The 15,262-nt window shown below is 36.3% G+C and overlaps 2 protein-coding genes across 5 annotated transcripts in view; one reads left to right on the top strand and one right to left on the bottom strand.

Moving 5' to 3' along the window:
* Nucleotides 1-15,262, bottom strand: part of lipf (lipase, gastric) — a 46,051-nt gene that overhangs the window by 2,070 nt on the left and 28,719 nt on the right. Inside the window, exons 2-10 of the mRNA XM_083555659.1 lie at nucleotides 9,938-10,113; nucleotides 9,172-9,292; nucleotides 5,590-5,707; nucleotides 3,342-3,540; nucleotides 2,534-2,643; nucleotides 2,145-2,281; nucleotides 1,369-1,515; nucleotides 1,179-1,250; nucleotides 76-144 (exon numbers count right to left, since the gene is read on the bottom strand). Of these exons, the coding sequence (XP_083411785.1) occupies nucleotides 76-144; nucleotides 1,179-1,250; nucleotides 1,369-1,515; nucleotides 2,145-2,281; nucleotides 2,534-2,643; nucleotides 3,342-3,540; nucleotides 5,590-5,707; nucleotides 9,172-9,279 (960 nt within the window). The 5' untranslated portion in view covers nucleotides 9,280-9,292; nucleotides 9,938-10,113. The remainder of the gene's footprint in view (nucleotides 1-75; nucleotides 145-1,178; nucleotides 1,251-1,368; nucleotides 1,516-2,144; nucleotides 2,282-2,533; nucleotides 2,644-3,341; nucleotides 3,541-5,589; nucleotides 5,708-9,171; nucleotides 9,293-9,937; nucleotides 10,114-15,262) is intronic.
* rnls (renalase, FAD-dependent amine oxidase) overlaps nucleotides 10,821-15,262 on the top strand; it is a 41,027-nt gene continuing 36,585 nt past the window's right edge. For 3 of the 4 annotated variants that reach the window (XM_083555664.1, XM_083555666.1, XM_083555665.1), the window contains exons 1-4: nucleotides 10,904-11,128; nucleotides 12,367-12,472; nucleotides 12,555-12,700; nucleotides 14,187-14,345. In XM_083555664.1, the coding sequence (XP_083411790.1) occupies nucleotides 11,011-11,128; nucleotides 12,367-12,472; nucleotides 12,555-12,700; nucleotides 14,187-14,345 (529 nt within the window). In that variant the 5' untranslated portion in view covers nucleotides 10,904-11,010. The other variant, XM_083555663.1, reaches the window with a different exon arrangement.

Raw genomic sequence — 15,262 nt, 5'->3', positions numbered from 1 at the left:
AAATTATGCTTCTGCTTAACTAGAGATAGTATAAGAGACAGCTTTATTATATTTTGATAGTTTACTGCTACTTACCTGATTATAATGAACAATGTTTCCAGCCTTTCCGTAGTCATATGCCATCAGTCTCTTACTCTTTACAGCCTGTTAAAACAAAATAATATGGCCCCTGTTTCATTTTACAATAGTGTCATTACTCAATTAATGAGGACCTATAAATACAGGGCTTTATGGATGTGTGTTATAACCCTTATCACCAAAGTGCAGAAGGGGAGAGTATTGATATAGACAAAAGTATTGGGACACCTCGCTTTCCCAGCCATATGTGGCTCTTTTTCAAACTGTTATTGCAAAGCTGAAGGCACACCATTGTATTGGAAGTTTTTGGGTGCAGTAAAATAAATGTTTTCCTTCACTTGAACTAGGAGACCCAAACCGGTTCCACTATGACAATGCCCCTGTGTAAAAAAAAAAGCAAACTTTATGAAGATTTGCTTTGCATGGGTTGGAGAGAAAGGTCTCCTGCTATAGAGCTCTGACCTTAACCCTATTGAACACTTATGGGATGACTGCACCCCAGGCATCCTCATGTCACCGTACATCATTACCTGGCTTTACTAACACCCTTATGTCTGAAAGAGCAACAATCTAAACAAGCACAATCCAGAATCTAATGAAACATCTTCCCAGAAGAGTTGAGACTATTATTATTAGAAGAAATGGGGACTTAATGTGGAATGGGATGTTTAAAAAATCACATATGAATCTTATGGTCAGGTGTCCACAAACTTTTGGCAAAATGGTGTGAGAAATTGTAGTATTTAAATAAACCTAATAATGTAGTGCTTTTATTAAAAAGTAATTAATCCCTAAACAGCAATTAGCCAACAGTGTGGATGTACTATTTATGTACAAAAAATATTTGTAATACTAGTTAGTTCATATCTGCAGTCTTTTCGTAATTGGTTGTGTGAAGAAAATCCATTAGGGCTAAGAAAGTAGCAGATAATGGAGTAGCTAGCACCATCCAGTCTCACTTACTGCCATCTTACTGAACCAAACGAGGGACCACTCAAAATGTTGCATGTTTTTAGAAGCATCAATACATTTTTGTCCTAATATTGTGAAGTCTAAAATAGAAAGAAGCATAAACTTTAGATGATGTGTGTTATACTGACCTGAGCCCAGTGGACCATGTTCTGGACAGAGGTTCCAGCAGGGCAGTGTGTTGTGTACACGGGCGTTCGGGTCTGGTGAGAGAGAAGAGAAACTGAAACCGCTGACTGTGTTTCCGCACTGAAAATCTTATAAAAAATACAAGTTTATGCTTTCATTTGTCAGGAAAAGGTGCTCAGTTGAACAACTTACCATGTTCAGGTTTTTCTCATCGAAACCACACAGGAGGAAAAATATATTTCCACACAGCACGCTTATTGGTTTCTTGCTGCAGAACTGGGTGGCAAAAAACTTGATGAGAGCAGTCTGAGGAAAAAAATCTTTGTGCCCAAATAATTTCTGAAAATTACAGAAAAAAAGACAATATTGAACCCCTGAAAGTGTGTGTGTGCGTGACAAATATGTACATGCACTATATAGACAAAAGTTTGTGGACACCTGACCATCAAATTTGTATGTGCTTTCTGAACATCCCATTCCATATTTGCTGTTATAACAAACTCCACTATTATGGGAAGATGTTCCACTAGATTTTGGAGTGTGGTTATAGAGATTTGTGTTCATTTGACCACAAAGGTGTTAGTAACGTCAAGTTCTGATGTCGGGTGAGGGGCCCTGGGGTGCAGTCAGCGTGCCAATTCATCCAAAAGATGTTTAGTAGTGTTGAGATCAAAGATCTAAAGCAGGCCACTCAAGATTTTCCCCACTAACCCATGTAAAGCATATCTTCATAGAGCTCAATTTGTGCACAGAGGAATTTTTATGCTAGAACAGGTTTGGGTCTCCTAGTTGAGGTGAAGGGGAAATGTAATGCTACTGCATCCACAGATGTCCTATACGTCTGTGTGCCTCTAACTCTGTGGTAAATGTTTGGTGAAGAACCACATATGGCTGGAAAAGTCAGGTGTCCAAATACTTTTGTCCATATAGTGTATGTGCAATGGTGGATTTTAAGTACTCATACTCACCCAGATGAAAAACTCAGGGAGGATACTCAGTTTGCCCATAGGACTTTCTGTGAAAGCAACTGTGGCTACTGGAGCCAATGCAAAAAACATCTTGATTTTGCTAGCCAGCTCTGGCATTGTGGAAAAAGCCATAAAAGCTACAAAAGGCACAAAAAGATCAGGTCATTGATTAGGCATATTTGTTTCTTGGAGCTTGCTTTCAGATATTAAAAAATTTCCATAATGTTGAAATAATATATTATTTTTTAATTAACTTCCTTAAAAGGTTTCAAATGTCATGTGTTTTTTGAACAAACCAAAAAGCACACATGTGGTTCAAAGTACATAATTATGCAACAACTAAACTAGATCACACGCCACGTCTGACTCAAAACAATGTCATATATTACCAATGGTGGTTCCCTGAGAATGGCCAACATAGAAAATCTGCTCCTGTCCTGTGACTTTTGTGATGAAGTTTATTACTGCTGGAAGGTCCCTCTTAGCCATTTCATCATGGCTGCCACAAAGACACACACAAAAAAAAAAAAGAAGAAGAAAAGAACAGTATTGTGACACCTGGGTTGGATGAAACATTGCATGAGCTGCTCAAGGAAGAACCTCATCAAATTGCACACATGAAATACATTACATAATGAATATATACAGTATATATACCAGTGTAATATATATATATATATATATATATATATATATATATATATATATATATATATATATATATATATATATATATATATATAAAATGTTTAATCCATACATATATATGAAGATATGTGTGTATGTGTATAAGTATATAATATACCCTCAAGCTGTAATTTTATACTTCTATTGTTTTCTGTATTCTTCATTCAAAATGCAAAAAAACCCTGAAAGTACTTCCTTTAGTATTTAATTCTTCTTTCTATTCTATTCTATTTTTTTTGTTTAAATTGTTACATTTATTTAATTGTATCCATTTAACCTAGTTTTTATATGTATTTTACTGTTCTCAGTCCTTGTCTATTTACATTACACTTTGCATACATTTAATCATATAACTGAATCTTTAATACTCAGTTGTACTGCATTCTGTGCAACTTGTCAAAAATGTGCTATTATTAGTAGTAGTAGTAATAGTGGTAGTAAATTGTTAATTTTGGATAAAGCCAAAATAAATGTGTGTGAAAAAGAGAAAACCGCAAAACAGAAACTCACCTAAACTGCCAGTATTCTTTTTGCTTAGGGGTAAACTTGACATGTTTTCTTGACCAGGTGTTCCCACGGCTATTTCCAATCCACACGTCAAATCCAGCATCCGCTAGCAAAAAGCCAAGGCTGGTGTTGGGGAGGTTGGTCACCCAGTTACTTCCTGCGGCCAGGAGCCCATGTTGAAGGTACACCACAGGCCTGGGCTCTGCCACAAACAGGAAATAGAAGCCAGTGACAGTGATTGGTTAGTTTTAAGACTCCGGGTGACTGTTTAGAAGCTCAGGGTTTTAAACACCAGCAGTGTGAAGCCCTTGAACAAGGCCCTTAAACATTTCCAAAATTATAACAACAAAAAAATTATTTGATTATATGTGAAAATATGTGTGTATGTGACATATAAAGGCATCGTCCTTCAAATAATTATTAATGCCATTGTGCTCTTGGTTCTCCACTAAACTAGCACACAGCAGTGATTTTGTGTGCAGCCAGCAGAGGGAATATTTGTACCACCTTTAAGCCAAAGTGAGCTGCCTGCTGCACTTCTACATTTTCTTTTATCATTGATCTCCATCAGAAACAGGAAGTACGCTGGACCTCTCTGGAGCACAAACAGAGCCTGACCTGATAGGATTGTTTTACTTTATACTAGCCATTCTTAGTGCTCCATCCCCCACTCAATAACCCATAAGCCGTAACCCTAAATCCTAGCGTGACCTGTGAAACTGAGGTTTACCATTTTGCACAACTGACTTGCAATCTCATGTGAAAGAACTGATTGCATAAGATTTAGCCACACCACACATGGGAAAGAAAGCGTAGCTATGAGGAAAAAAAATCTATTTAAACTGCTTTATATTGGGAAATGAATTACTGCATTTAAAAACTAATTAAGGAACTAAAAAAGAAACTTTCTCTCAGATGTCCTTTTTTTTTTTTTTACCTAAACTGTCATTTTAATTTGGCCTTAACTCGTAAGCCTGAATGAACTTCTTTCTTTGTTACAGAACTTGTTTGGTTTTGTGTTCCTCTGAGGCATGTTGTACTCCATCTATCCCATGTGGCAGGGAGAAGTGGGACAGCAGGAAATGAGATGCGTCTCCAGAGCTGCTGCCGAGCTCTAAAGCGTACTGCGCCGAATACGCTCGACGCCACCACACTCATCAACCGACATAAACTGTTTGATGAGCTTTTTACTTATTTATCACACATCAGAATCCATTATTAGCTTTTACTAAATAGTTTAACCATCATAATACCAGAGGCCTTGTGAACATACAGAAATCAATTCAAAGCACACACACACAAAAAATTTTTTCCCGATAAGCTTTATTACACAGCCTAGCATGTCTAGTTTCATTAAAAAAAACAAAAACTAAATAATAATAACATAGAGCATAGCCATGGTTCTCCTGTTGATTTGTGTCAGCGAAATCATGTCATGTCAGTGTAAAGAAAGGAGGCAGCTGAATGGGTTGTTCCACTCCGCCGATTTTCCCCTGGTGAAAATATCACGTGTGCGTGCAGCTTTTTTTAAATCACTATGCGTATTAATGAAATATGCCGAATATTAAGTCGTGATGGAACTAAAGGACGATTTCTACCAGAAATATTTGACTGAAAATAATATATTGAATGCAACCTTGTGCAATGTGTCATAAATCTGAATACATAATCATACCCATCAAAAAAATGCTATATAGTATGAATATGTGGAAATGTATTTATCAGCAATGTATTACAGTGTCTCCTGTTTCCTTTTTTCCCTACTGCAAAGAATATACGGGGCGTGCTTTAGCATAAACCATCAGCCTGTGAAGAGCTAAAATAAACTTATTTGCTGGCAAACATTGCTTCAAAGAGGTCTGACCTGATACGGGTATTTTATTTATTTAATCAACATCCATATGGAATACAGAGGTGTCTTATGAAACCTTGGCTCACAAGTGCAAGTACAAAATCTAAAACGTTACTTAAAACCGAGGTCACGCGTGGGCTGCACCTTCTGTGCAAGCAGGGTTTTATAATAGCCTGAAAGATCCTCCCCTGCGTGCAGAAAGCTGACTAATTTAAAACCCACTTCTCTTTTACTTTGTGGTGTGACTGTTTCGAAATGGCTCGAGAATGTGTGAAACCAAGTCAGAGCACAAGTTCAGCCCCGTGGTATAGGTGTAATCCTTGCATTGTTCCTTGTCGCACATCAAGATTAAAGCGTCTAGTTGCGGGGTTTAAGAAGGTTCCGTATCAAAAATCTTACCTTGCTGGAATTTACTCTGGATGCCATGTGGGATCCTGTTGACGCTCAGGATGTAGCCGTCATCGGTGACTACCTCGAACTCTTCAGCCGGATAACCCCAGTGTCTGATGATCTCACTCTGTTGAATGCAGACACAAGCAAGAAACATGAGCAAAGTCCAAGTGCCATATCAGCACACGGACATCAGTGTCAATGCAAATAGAAAATCGTAAAGAAAAATCACTAAACCTTATTCACATAGTATCAATAATCTAATAATTATATAATTGACTAAAATAATAATAATAATTTTTTTTTAAAGCACAGTTTTTTTTATCTCACTCTTTCACACAATGATGTCATTCGTTCTAATATGCTATAAATAAACTTATATGAATCACAGCAGCTCTGTGGGTTAGAGGCCTGGAAGTCAGGATCTCACCCTTATATACACTGATGCAGTGTTTTAGTCATGGTGAAATTTTAACTGTACCATAAAGAGGCGTGCAAAAAAAGATGATGATATATCATGATATAGCAAATACATCAGGATGCCTGAATGTTGTTTCACAATATATATATATAGGTATATATACAATTATTAAATGTCAGGGCCTAATTATAGTCGTCCAAATCACCATTTTTCAGTTAGATCTAAATATTTGGATCTATTTTTAAATAGTCTTTATTGTTTGTACGTAACCGTTAGCAGTACAACATGCAGTAAAATGAGCTGTGACATCAAAAAATAAAATTAAAAAAAGGATACAAATAAAATTGAAATTAACAATAAACATAGATGTGGGATGAAAAATAGAATCACTGATTCCTGAGTTGATCCTGAGCTCATCATATCTGTATGGTCTTTCATATGTTCTACCCTGTGAGTTTCATCTGGATTCTTGGGTTTCATCCCACCTCTAAAAAGATTTCCCATTAAGTTAACTGACTATTCTACATTGCCTGTATGTGTGTGTGTGTGTGTGTGTGTGTGTGTGTGTGTGTGTGTGTGTGTGTGTGTGTGTGTGTGTGTTGCGACCCTGACAGGATAAAGCACTTACTGATAATGTTAATGCAAGTTTGACTATCTTTTGATTAACTTTTGACTGCCGGTGTAGTCGAAGCCACATATTTAAGTGTGTTTGAAATCCATTTAATGATACATCCAAATACTCCTGTCACATTATAACAGTTCACTCTGCACATCATTTCACAACGGCATGAGGCGAAAGCCCTATAAATAGAGCATATTGCCACACTTCTGCATAGAAAAGTAATCCATTTGTCACTTCAGGAGCAGTTTTAATTCTGTTGTCTGAAGCCATCCCCCTACCACCCCCACCCCCTGCTCAAAATATGAAATGCATTCTAATCAGGGAACTTCAAAGAAACCGTGAGCCTGTTGGTTCCAGGGCCGCCGCGCAATCTCCTCATGCATAATTAAAGGCACCGCAATTTCCCGCTCCCCCCGGGGCCTGCAGTCTGCACGCTCTACTTTAGGCCACTTTAGGATAAACCCACTGCTGCCTCACGCTTATCTCTCTCTGTCTTTGCTCACGTCTAGTTCTGAGCCTGACGGGGGGCAGGGGGTCGGTGGGGTGCAGGTCTCAAACCAGAAGTAAGACCTTGAACAAATTTACAGCTGAGAGAAAAATAATACAACCAACTGCTTCAGAGAAACCCATTGACACATAAATCAATACACTTATCTAAGCTGGTTTCCTTGATTTGCTATAAATTGGTTGTTTAACTGTGCAAATGTTTAAACAATGATTGTGGTTTATACAGCAGTTTTAACAGAACAGCACTTTGGCTAGTTTCGATTCTTGATGCAAGGTCACAATGTTTTTTTATCTTTTTTTTAATAAGTAAGTATTCAAATAATATTCGAATATTCAGCGTTGGGAATCCAAATGACTTACAAGTTACTATACAAGGCACAAGTCCACAATGTTTCCCAGTTTACATTAGGCATGATTTCCCTTTTCTTTTCTTTTTTTAAGAACTGACATAAAGGACAGAATTCCTTCTGACTTAACAGGAAATATTGCCATCAAAATGAAAAATCAAGTATTCAGAAAAACTCAAAATGTCTCATTTCTTACACTGTTCTTATATGCGTAACATGTAAAGAATGCATGTGAGCACTTCCCTATCAATACCGATACAAACAAACACAACCATAGTTGCTGTAATCACTCTAAAGATTATCTGTTTTTACAATATCATGCTGTATGACCTATAATGTTTTATTTCCTCTTCTCCTACAGCAGTTTACCTACCTGCCTTTACTTTCTATTACTCTGCAATTTACTTAAATGGACTGATATTAAAGTTTAAGTTATCATTTTTTTATACTTTAATAGGACAAAGTATTTTAGGAATTTCACCAAAAAATAAATATACAATAAATATGTAATAAATATATGTCACTGTTAGAAACGGATTTAGAAAGAAATATTAAGTGATTTTTTTTACTTGCCTTTTTCACTTCTGCCTGTTGAAGGATTATAATTACGTATGTACTAAAAAATGGATAAAAACAAGTTACTTATCTCTTATTTGAAAACATCTACAAAACTGTCATTGGTACACGTCTTTTTTTTTTTTTCCTTTCAACTCAAGTTAAGAAGACAAAAAACAATGAACCCAAAAAAAACCTCTGCCACGTTACTGCGATCCTACAAAACCACTTCTGACTGTCACAAAGCATAGACACTGAGACACTTTCTGAACAAATGTTAAAGTAAATATCTGCTCACATAAAACATGCCGGCATCCACCATACCAGTCACTGTGGATATAAAATCTAACAACGTATAAAAAACACTTTCTGACACTAAATCTTCCTAATACATGTTATTACAGGGGAAAAACTTAAATCTAGAGAATATTGTGCAAATCTCTCTCTTACACACAAACACACACAGAAGAAGGATTTGAAAAACTAAAAGTGCAATAAAATGTTCAATTCTCTTTCGCAACCACAATCTTTTATAGGTTACCAAAAGTTGCAGAACATTAATTTCCGTGTCTAGGTGTGTGTGTGTGTGTGTGTGTGTGTGTGTGTGTGTGTGTGTAGGAGACATGATCACACTAGTCTCGGAAAGCCGGTAGCCTGTACACACAGCGTGATAAGCTTTTTAGTGATAAAAGGTGTGTTCTGTATGCAGAAGTGGTTCTCAGGGTCAAAGAACCAAAGGTTTCAGACAGAGAGATCTTCCAATGAAAAGCAAAGTTCCAATGCTAAAGCAAAATCGCATGCTAAAGTGCGAAAGTGCGAGCAGCTTTACAGAGATAAAGTAGTCAAAAAGTTGTATAAAGGACTGTAAGTTTATGAGTTTGTTCTGAAAAAAAGCTAAATTAATTAAAAACTTCTAATTGATCTAAATGGATGATAATATTCCAAATTAATGGATATATTTAAACACACATACACATCACTATAATGATGTGTACTTGATTACATTGAGGAAAAGTGTAAATAATAATCGAGATGGTGGATGTGTGAATGTAGAAAACACACTGAGTAAAAACATTTTCTCAGTCTGTGGTTTCTGAAACGCATCATAGATCATAAAAATGCAGATCTGTCAAACTTACAATATTCATACAGACTTCAGGATCCAGCTTTTTGTTGGTTTCGAAGGCAGGCAGCGTTGCTCGTACCAGGCCAACAAACAACAGCCCCAAACATAACCGGGGCCACATGATGTCTGCCGATCTAACAACAGAAAAGTAGCTTCATTAGGAAAATAAATCAAAGAAGTGTATTACTACAAGAAAGACAATGACTTAACTTTTATAAAAATAATAATAATAAAAAAAAAACATTCATTAAATGATGCATAATTCCCTGAATAGTGATTTTATGACAAGTTTAGACAAGGGAAAATTTTGAGCACATTTTGCTCCATCAGTTTAAATATTAATATTGGTTTTGGTCTCAAACTGCAAACATCTTTACTAAATAGTGTCCAAGTGTTTGTTCTACTACAATACAGGAGTCAGAGGAAAAACTCCTTTGACAGAAAACATTCACAAGATCGTAAACAGTTGCACAGATCCAGTGTGTATGAGTTAAAAGTATCCAGAAATATAATAAATTAATGTTTTTCGTGACTCTCGTGAATAAAAATGTTGTCATTAAGAAATGCAGTAACAACACACTAACATGCAGTCTGCTTTATAAACTACAAATCCCTGTGTAACAACAACAAAAACAAGACCTTGTTTATGAACGAAGTTACAACACACGGTATTTGAAATGAACCGATCGATCAGAGTAAAACATTTTGTAAAAAGGTTTTATTTAATATTGTTAAAAACAGCTCATTACTCCACACATAAACGTTCCCAAAGAACTCACCAATTCCCAGATCACCTTCTCCAAAAACCAGGCGACACTCACAGCAATGTCATCTTTCCCCATCCGTGTTCTTCATAATCCCGCCTCCTCTGACACGGGATTGGATCGGTGTAGAACGGTTTCTGAATTGTGATTGGCTGACTGCAGATTAAGAGCGAGTGCGCTCGGCAAATGGTCTGTGAATGTTACAGTGTTACTAGCTGGTAATAGTGTGGGAAAGGTGCAACTATTGGTCTAGACCGCTTTAGGGGGCGTGGCTTTGTGGACATACAGGTAGAGAAAGTGGTTTGTCTTTTTATATATATATATATATATATATATATATATATATATATATATATATATATATATATATATATATATATATATATTGTATCGTTAAAAATTTATTTACAGGTAGTCGTCGACTTACGACCACGTTTGGGACCGACAGGCCGGTCGTAACATGACGGTCGTAAGTTGCATAGGTCGTAAATCGACGACTACCTGTATTTATCCAAACTATGATATGAAAGAACATGAACATTATATTTTAGACTGTCCAGTGATAATGATTAAGCAGCTTGGCACATACATGATATTCTCTCATCAGATTCACGAGGAAGTCACTAGGAACAGTTTTCAGTTCACATGTGTGACACATGTGCTTTGTCACATTTCTTGTCTCCTTAATATGCTTTAAGTACAGTAAATAGCCATATTAGATTTTATACTTTATATATAATTAAAAAAAAAAATCAATTAAATAAAATAACAGAATTAACCTTAAGGGGTTCATCACGTGATGTAACCCTAAAAGGATTATAATACATAAAAACAGTAGAAATATTATTTTTTGTAAAATGTCACTTAATATAAATAGAATGAGTAATGTATGACTTTGCAGGGTTTGTAATCGTGTAAAAGCTCCACATCAACCAGGGAAAACTTTCAGTTGGCCAACAAAATAAAGCGAGGCGGGTGTGTTTATAGGAGTATAGTATTATTAGGCATTGGTGCCGCTTGACGTGGTGGCAGTTACCGTAACTTTAATCTCACTATCATCAGTGTAATTCGTGCTTCTGTTTCTCAGTATGTCCCGAGTGCTTATAGTCGGAGCAGGACTGACTGGAGGGCTGTGTGCGTGCTTACTGCGCCGGGAAATGGCACACCGAGTCCACATAGAGGTGTGGGACAAGGCGAGGGGAGCAGGTCAGGGTTTCTTTTTTCTTCCGGCTTCATGATGCTCGTGTCTGGTTTTTGTGTGCGGATTTGTAAACAAAGATGATGTGTGAGAAACCTATTTTGAAGGTGTTTGTGAAAAAAGACTGCAAGTGACCAGCTAGCTACTGTGCTAACGCTGTTAAATGACAGCCGGGTTGCCAAATGTTTTCAGCGGAAAGCTGCTAGCGCTTGTTGAAAAGAAAGATTTCGCGTGGTGACGCCATGGGCTGTTTTGCATATTCATTTGCCCGACATGGGTATTTGCATATATTCTTGTTACATCAGCGGCCTTCAAGATGTTTGCAAGATAGATCAGTTTTCACGCAAGGAACAAATTCCAAGGATCAGAGAATTACATGATGATAATATAATGTGTATACTTTCTTCATTTAATTCTCACATATATAATGAACATGTACCTCAACTCACCAAAATGCAAAATCAGAAGGAGTTTAATTTATTGATGGATAGAAAATGCAATTTATCGATGCATAGAAAAAACTCTGGTGGAAACAAGCACTGGAAATTGGCATATGCGAAAGCGGTCATTTTGCAATTAATTGGAAATAAAATGTAAACGTTTTTATCCTTTCTGTGCAGCCCGGGAACCAAATGATCCATGGCCCTTGGCCCGGTGGTTGGGGGGCCCTGTGTTACATGAAGAAGGAAGAGTTTCGAAAGGCACTAAGATTATAATGAAGTTTTTTTATCAGTTTCCAGCTATGAAACCAGTACATACAAGTGATGACCAACTTATAACTAAAGTTGTGGTCACTCTCACCTTTCAGCTGGCAAAATGTTTTTGGGTACCTGCAGCGAACATTGGTGGCCACTGTATATGATTGTAAATGTTAAATATTTCATATATATATATATATATATATATATATATATATATATATATATATATATATATATATATATATATATATATATATATATTATACAGCTGTTTTGTGTAAAACAGAATACTGTGTTAATGCTATAATCAGTGTTTCTTCATCTTTTGTTTTCTGAAAACATGAAATAGTGGTCTCATATCGGTCATTCTTCTTCACATGATTCAAATTTGCAGGTTCACTGAATTGGTTTTTTCCCGGTGTCCAGTGTTTGCATGCTCTGAATCAAGCAAAAATGTGGAGTGTGATCATGGCTTAACACTAAAACACAGTGCTAAGTGTTGCCCCTCATGAGTTCTTAATACAAGATAAATGTGTGTGTTCTAGGAGGAAGGATGTCTACAAGCAGAAGTCCAAGTAATTTGTTTTGCACAGTGGACCTCGGTGCTCAGTACATCACTGCCACACCACATTATTCCAGAATTCACAAAAGGTGGTGTTGTTTATGCCCTTATGCTTTTCCAATCGTTTTACATTTATTGCAATATTTAAATTTGTATTTCTTCTCTATCCAGTTTTTATCAAGAGCTTCTTATGCATGGTATTTTTAAACCACTCGAGGCCACAGTGGAGGGCATGAGTCCAATGGAGCAAGGCACTGTAAACTATATAACTCCATCTGGGATCTCATCCATTGTTAAATACTATCTCAAAGAGTCAGGTTAGTCTTCCTCAACTGTAACTTAACACATACAATCATAGTGAAAAGGAATACATTTTGCATTCTGAAGGACTCCTTAGTTTGTCCCTGTTAAGAAATATTTAAAGGTTTTATGTGAAACATATAACAGACGGTTTCAATTTTGCCAGAGTTACAATCATTAGACAGCCATTAGAACCAATGAAACCTCTTTTTCTTTGAGTGTAACATCAGATCAATGTTTTTAAAATGATTAAAACCATGGCTCAGATTATTCATATTATATCAGAATATTATTTATGTGCTCAGTTATTTATATTCAAAGTATTTACAAGTTTTAATATATTATGTTTATATTTTATTTAATCATTCCTTTTTGCATTTAAAACTCCATTTCCATTGTTATTGCATAGTTTTTGGCTTGGAAAGGTTTGCCTGATATCTATCCAATAAGTCAAGGGACATTGCAGGATTTGATCTTATTTTGTAATAAACAGAAATTATGGAATTAATTCCTCCCAAATACCATGATTTACACACTTTTTTTTATTTAGAATCAATAATGACACTGTTTCCACTATACTGCAAATAATTGCATGACTGAGTCACCTTAGCTTTTGTTGATTCTGTATCTCATCATATGTGACCATATGTACTTTCTACTATGTTGTAATTCAACATTTTACTTCTTTAAAAAGGTTTTTCCAGTTTTCTTAGAGAGACAGAAGGGCCATTAGACATGACTATGCACACTGTTTTATGGCCTCTGCAATCATAGAGCTGATGATATTAAGTTCAGTTTATTTATATAGTGCTCTTTACAATGGACATTGTTTCAAGGCAGATTTATAGGGACATTAGTCTTACTATACTAATATTCTGAGACTTATTAGGCAGCATATAGGATTTTCTGATATTTTACATGTGCAAGAACAAAGACCAAGATGTGGAAAATAGGTTTATATCTTTATATCCGTCCTAGTTTATATATAGGATAAATTATGTTTGAGTATACTAAATAATTGCCCTTTATACTAAGAACAGACATTTTATATAAAATTTAGTATATATGATATATTCTCATTAGTAGATTTCAGACTTATCAACCAATCTCACTACAGTAAACATGGTTGTTCATATGTAGTTAAAAAATCTGTTATCCTCCACCTAAAACATACAGTACATACCGGCATCGTATGTAATGCTGCATGCTTTAATAAGTCGTGCTGGATTAAGGCATCTGCTAAATGATGTAAATGTAAATGAATACTCCTTCACATGCACTACCTCATGTCTAAGCCTTTAATGATTTGATTCATGAAAGTGGGCGTTTTCTATTCTTGTTTAAGGATCGGGGGAGTCATTTTGCATGTTCAACTGTTTGCATGTGTGATGAATGTGTCTTCTCTTGTCTCATCTGTTCCACAGCCAACTTCTTCCCACTGTTTCATTCCTTCTTTGTTTTTCCCGAAAATATTGCCAACTCTGCCTCTCTACACCCAATCAGGAGCAGAGGTGCTTTTTGGTCATCAGCTCACCCACGTTTACCGCAGAGGGCAGTGCTGGGAGGTGCACCGGAAAGAGGGCTCACCAGAGCAGTTTGATGTGGTGGTTTTAACTATGCCCATCCCGCAGATACTACAGTTACAAGGAGACATTGGCTCCTGTAAGTTCCTTATAAGACATGCACACACATGCAAGCAATTTTAGTACTGATCTGGGCTAACTGTTTTAAGATAGCAATGCAGTAGTTGGCTGCTTTTAAGTATTTATATTTTTATGTAAATGGGGATAGGAAAATTACATGAATTATGGATAATGTGAAGAATTGCACCCAGTTAAAAGTGGAACTTGAACAGCCAAAAAATTTCATGTAGAAAACTTTTGATGTGTGCAAAACCACCCACCAACCCCCCCTTTCAAAAAAACGGTGCCCTTGTATTTTTATAATTTTCAAATGTCCAGTCTCTGCCCACTACAACTTTAGTTTTGACCTTAACTTAACTGAGCATAACTTTGTGTTATACCCTATTTTGAGATGCTTTTCTGCTCAACGCGGGTGGATACGTAAGTTACTGTAACATTCCAGTCAACTTGATTTGGCCTGGTCATGCTGCTTTGATTCCTCTTATCCACAAACTGTTTCTGCCTGCAAAAATGCTGCTCATTGGGTGATTTTTGTGTGTGTGTGTGAAAATTTCAGGAGATCAGCATTTTTTGAAATTCTTGAACAATGCCATCTGGCATGAGCAACCTTGCAACCGTCAAAGTCACTGACATCATATTTTGTTCCCCATGTGAACATCAGAGAAGCACTTGTCTTGTATATGCATGTTTTTTTGTTGGTGCCACATGATAAAGTTGTATTTGTAATCAGTCATTGCTCATGTATCTATTAAGGAATTGTCATAACTTATATCTGGGCATTACTAGTTAGTGCTATTATTTTATTATGTTAGTTTGCTGTTATGATAACCTCCCCTCTGCTTTTCCACTAGATTTTAGAGTTTTTATAGATTTGTGCTCAATCACCCACAAGGTTGTTAGTAAAGTCAGGTACTGATGTGATGTGAGAGCCTGGGG

Source organism: Silurus aristotelis (assembly GCF_946808225.1).
Source record: "Silurus aristotelis genome assembly, chromosome: 12".
Taxonomy (NCBI): Eukaryota; Metazoa; Chordata; class Actinopteri; order Siluriformes; family Siluridae; genus Silurus; species Silurus aristotelis.
This window is presented reverse-complemented; position numbering and strand designations above follow the sequence as displayed.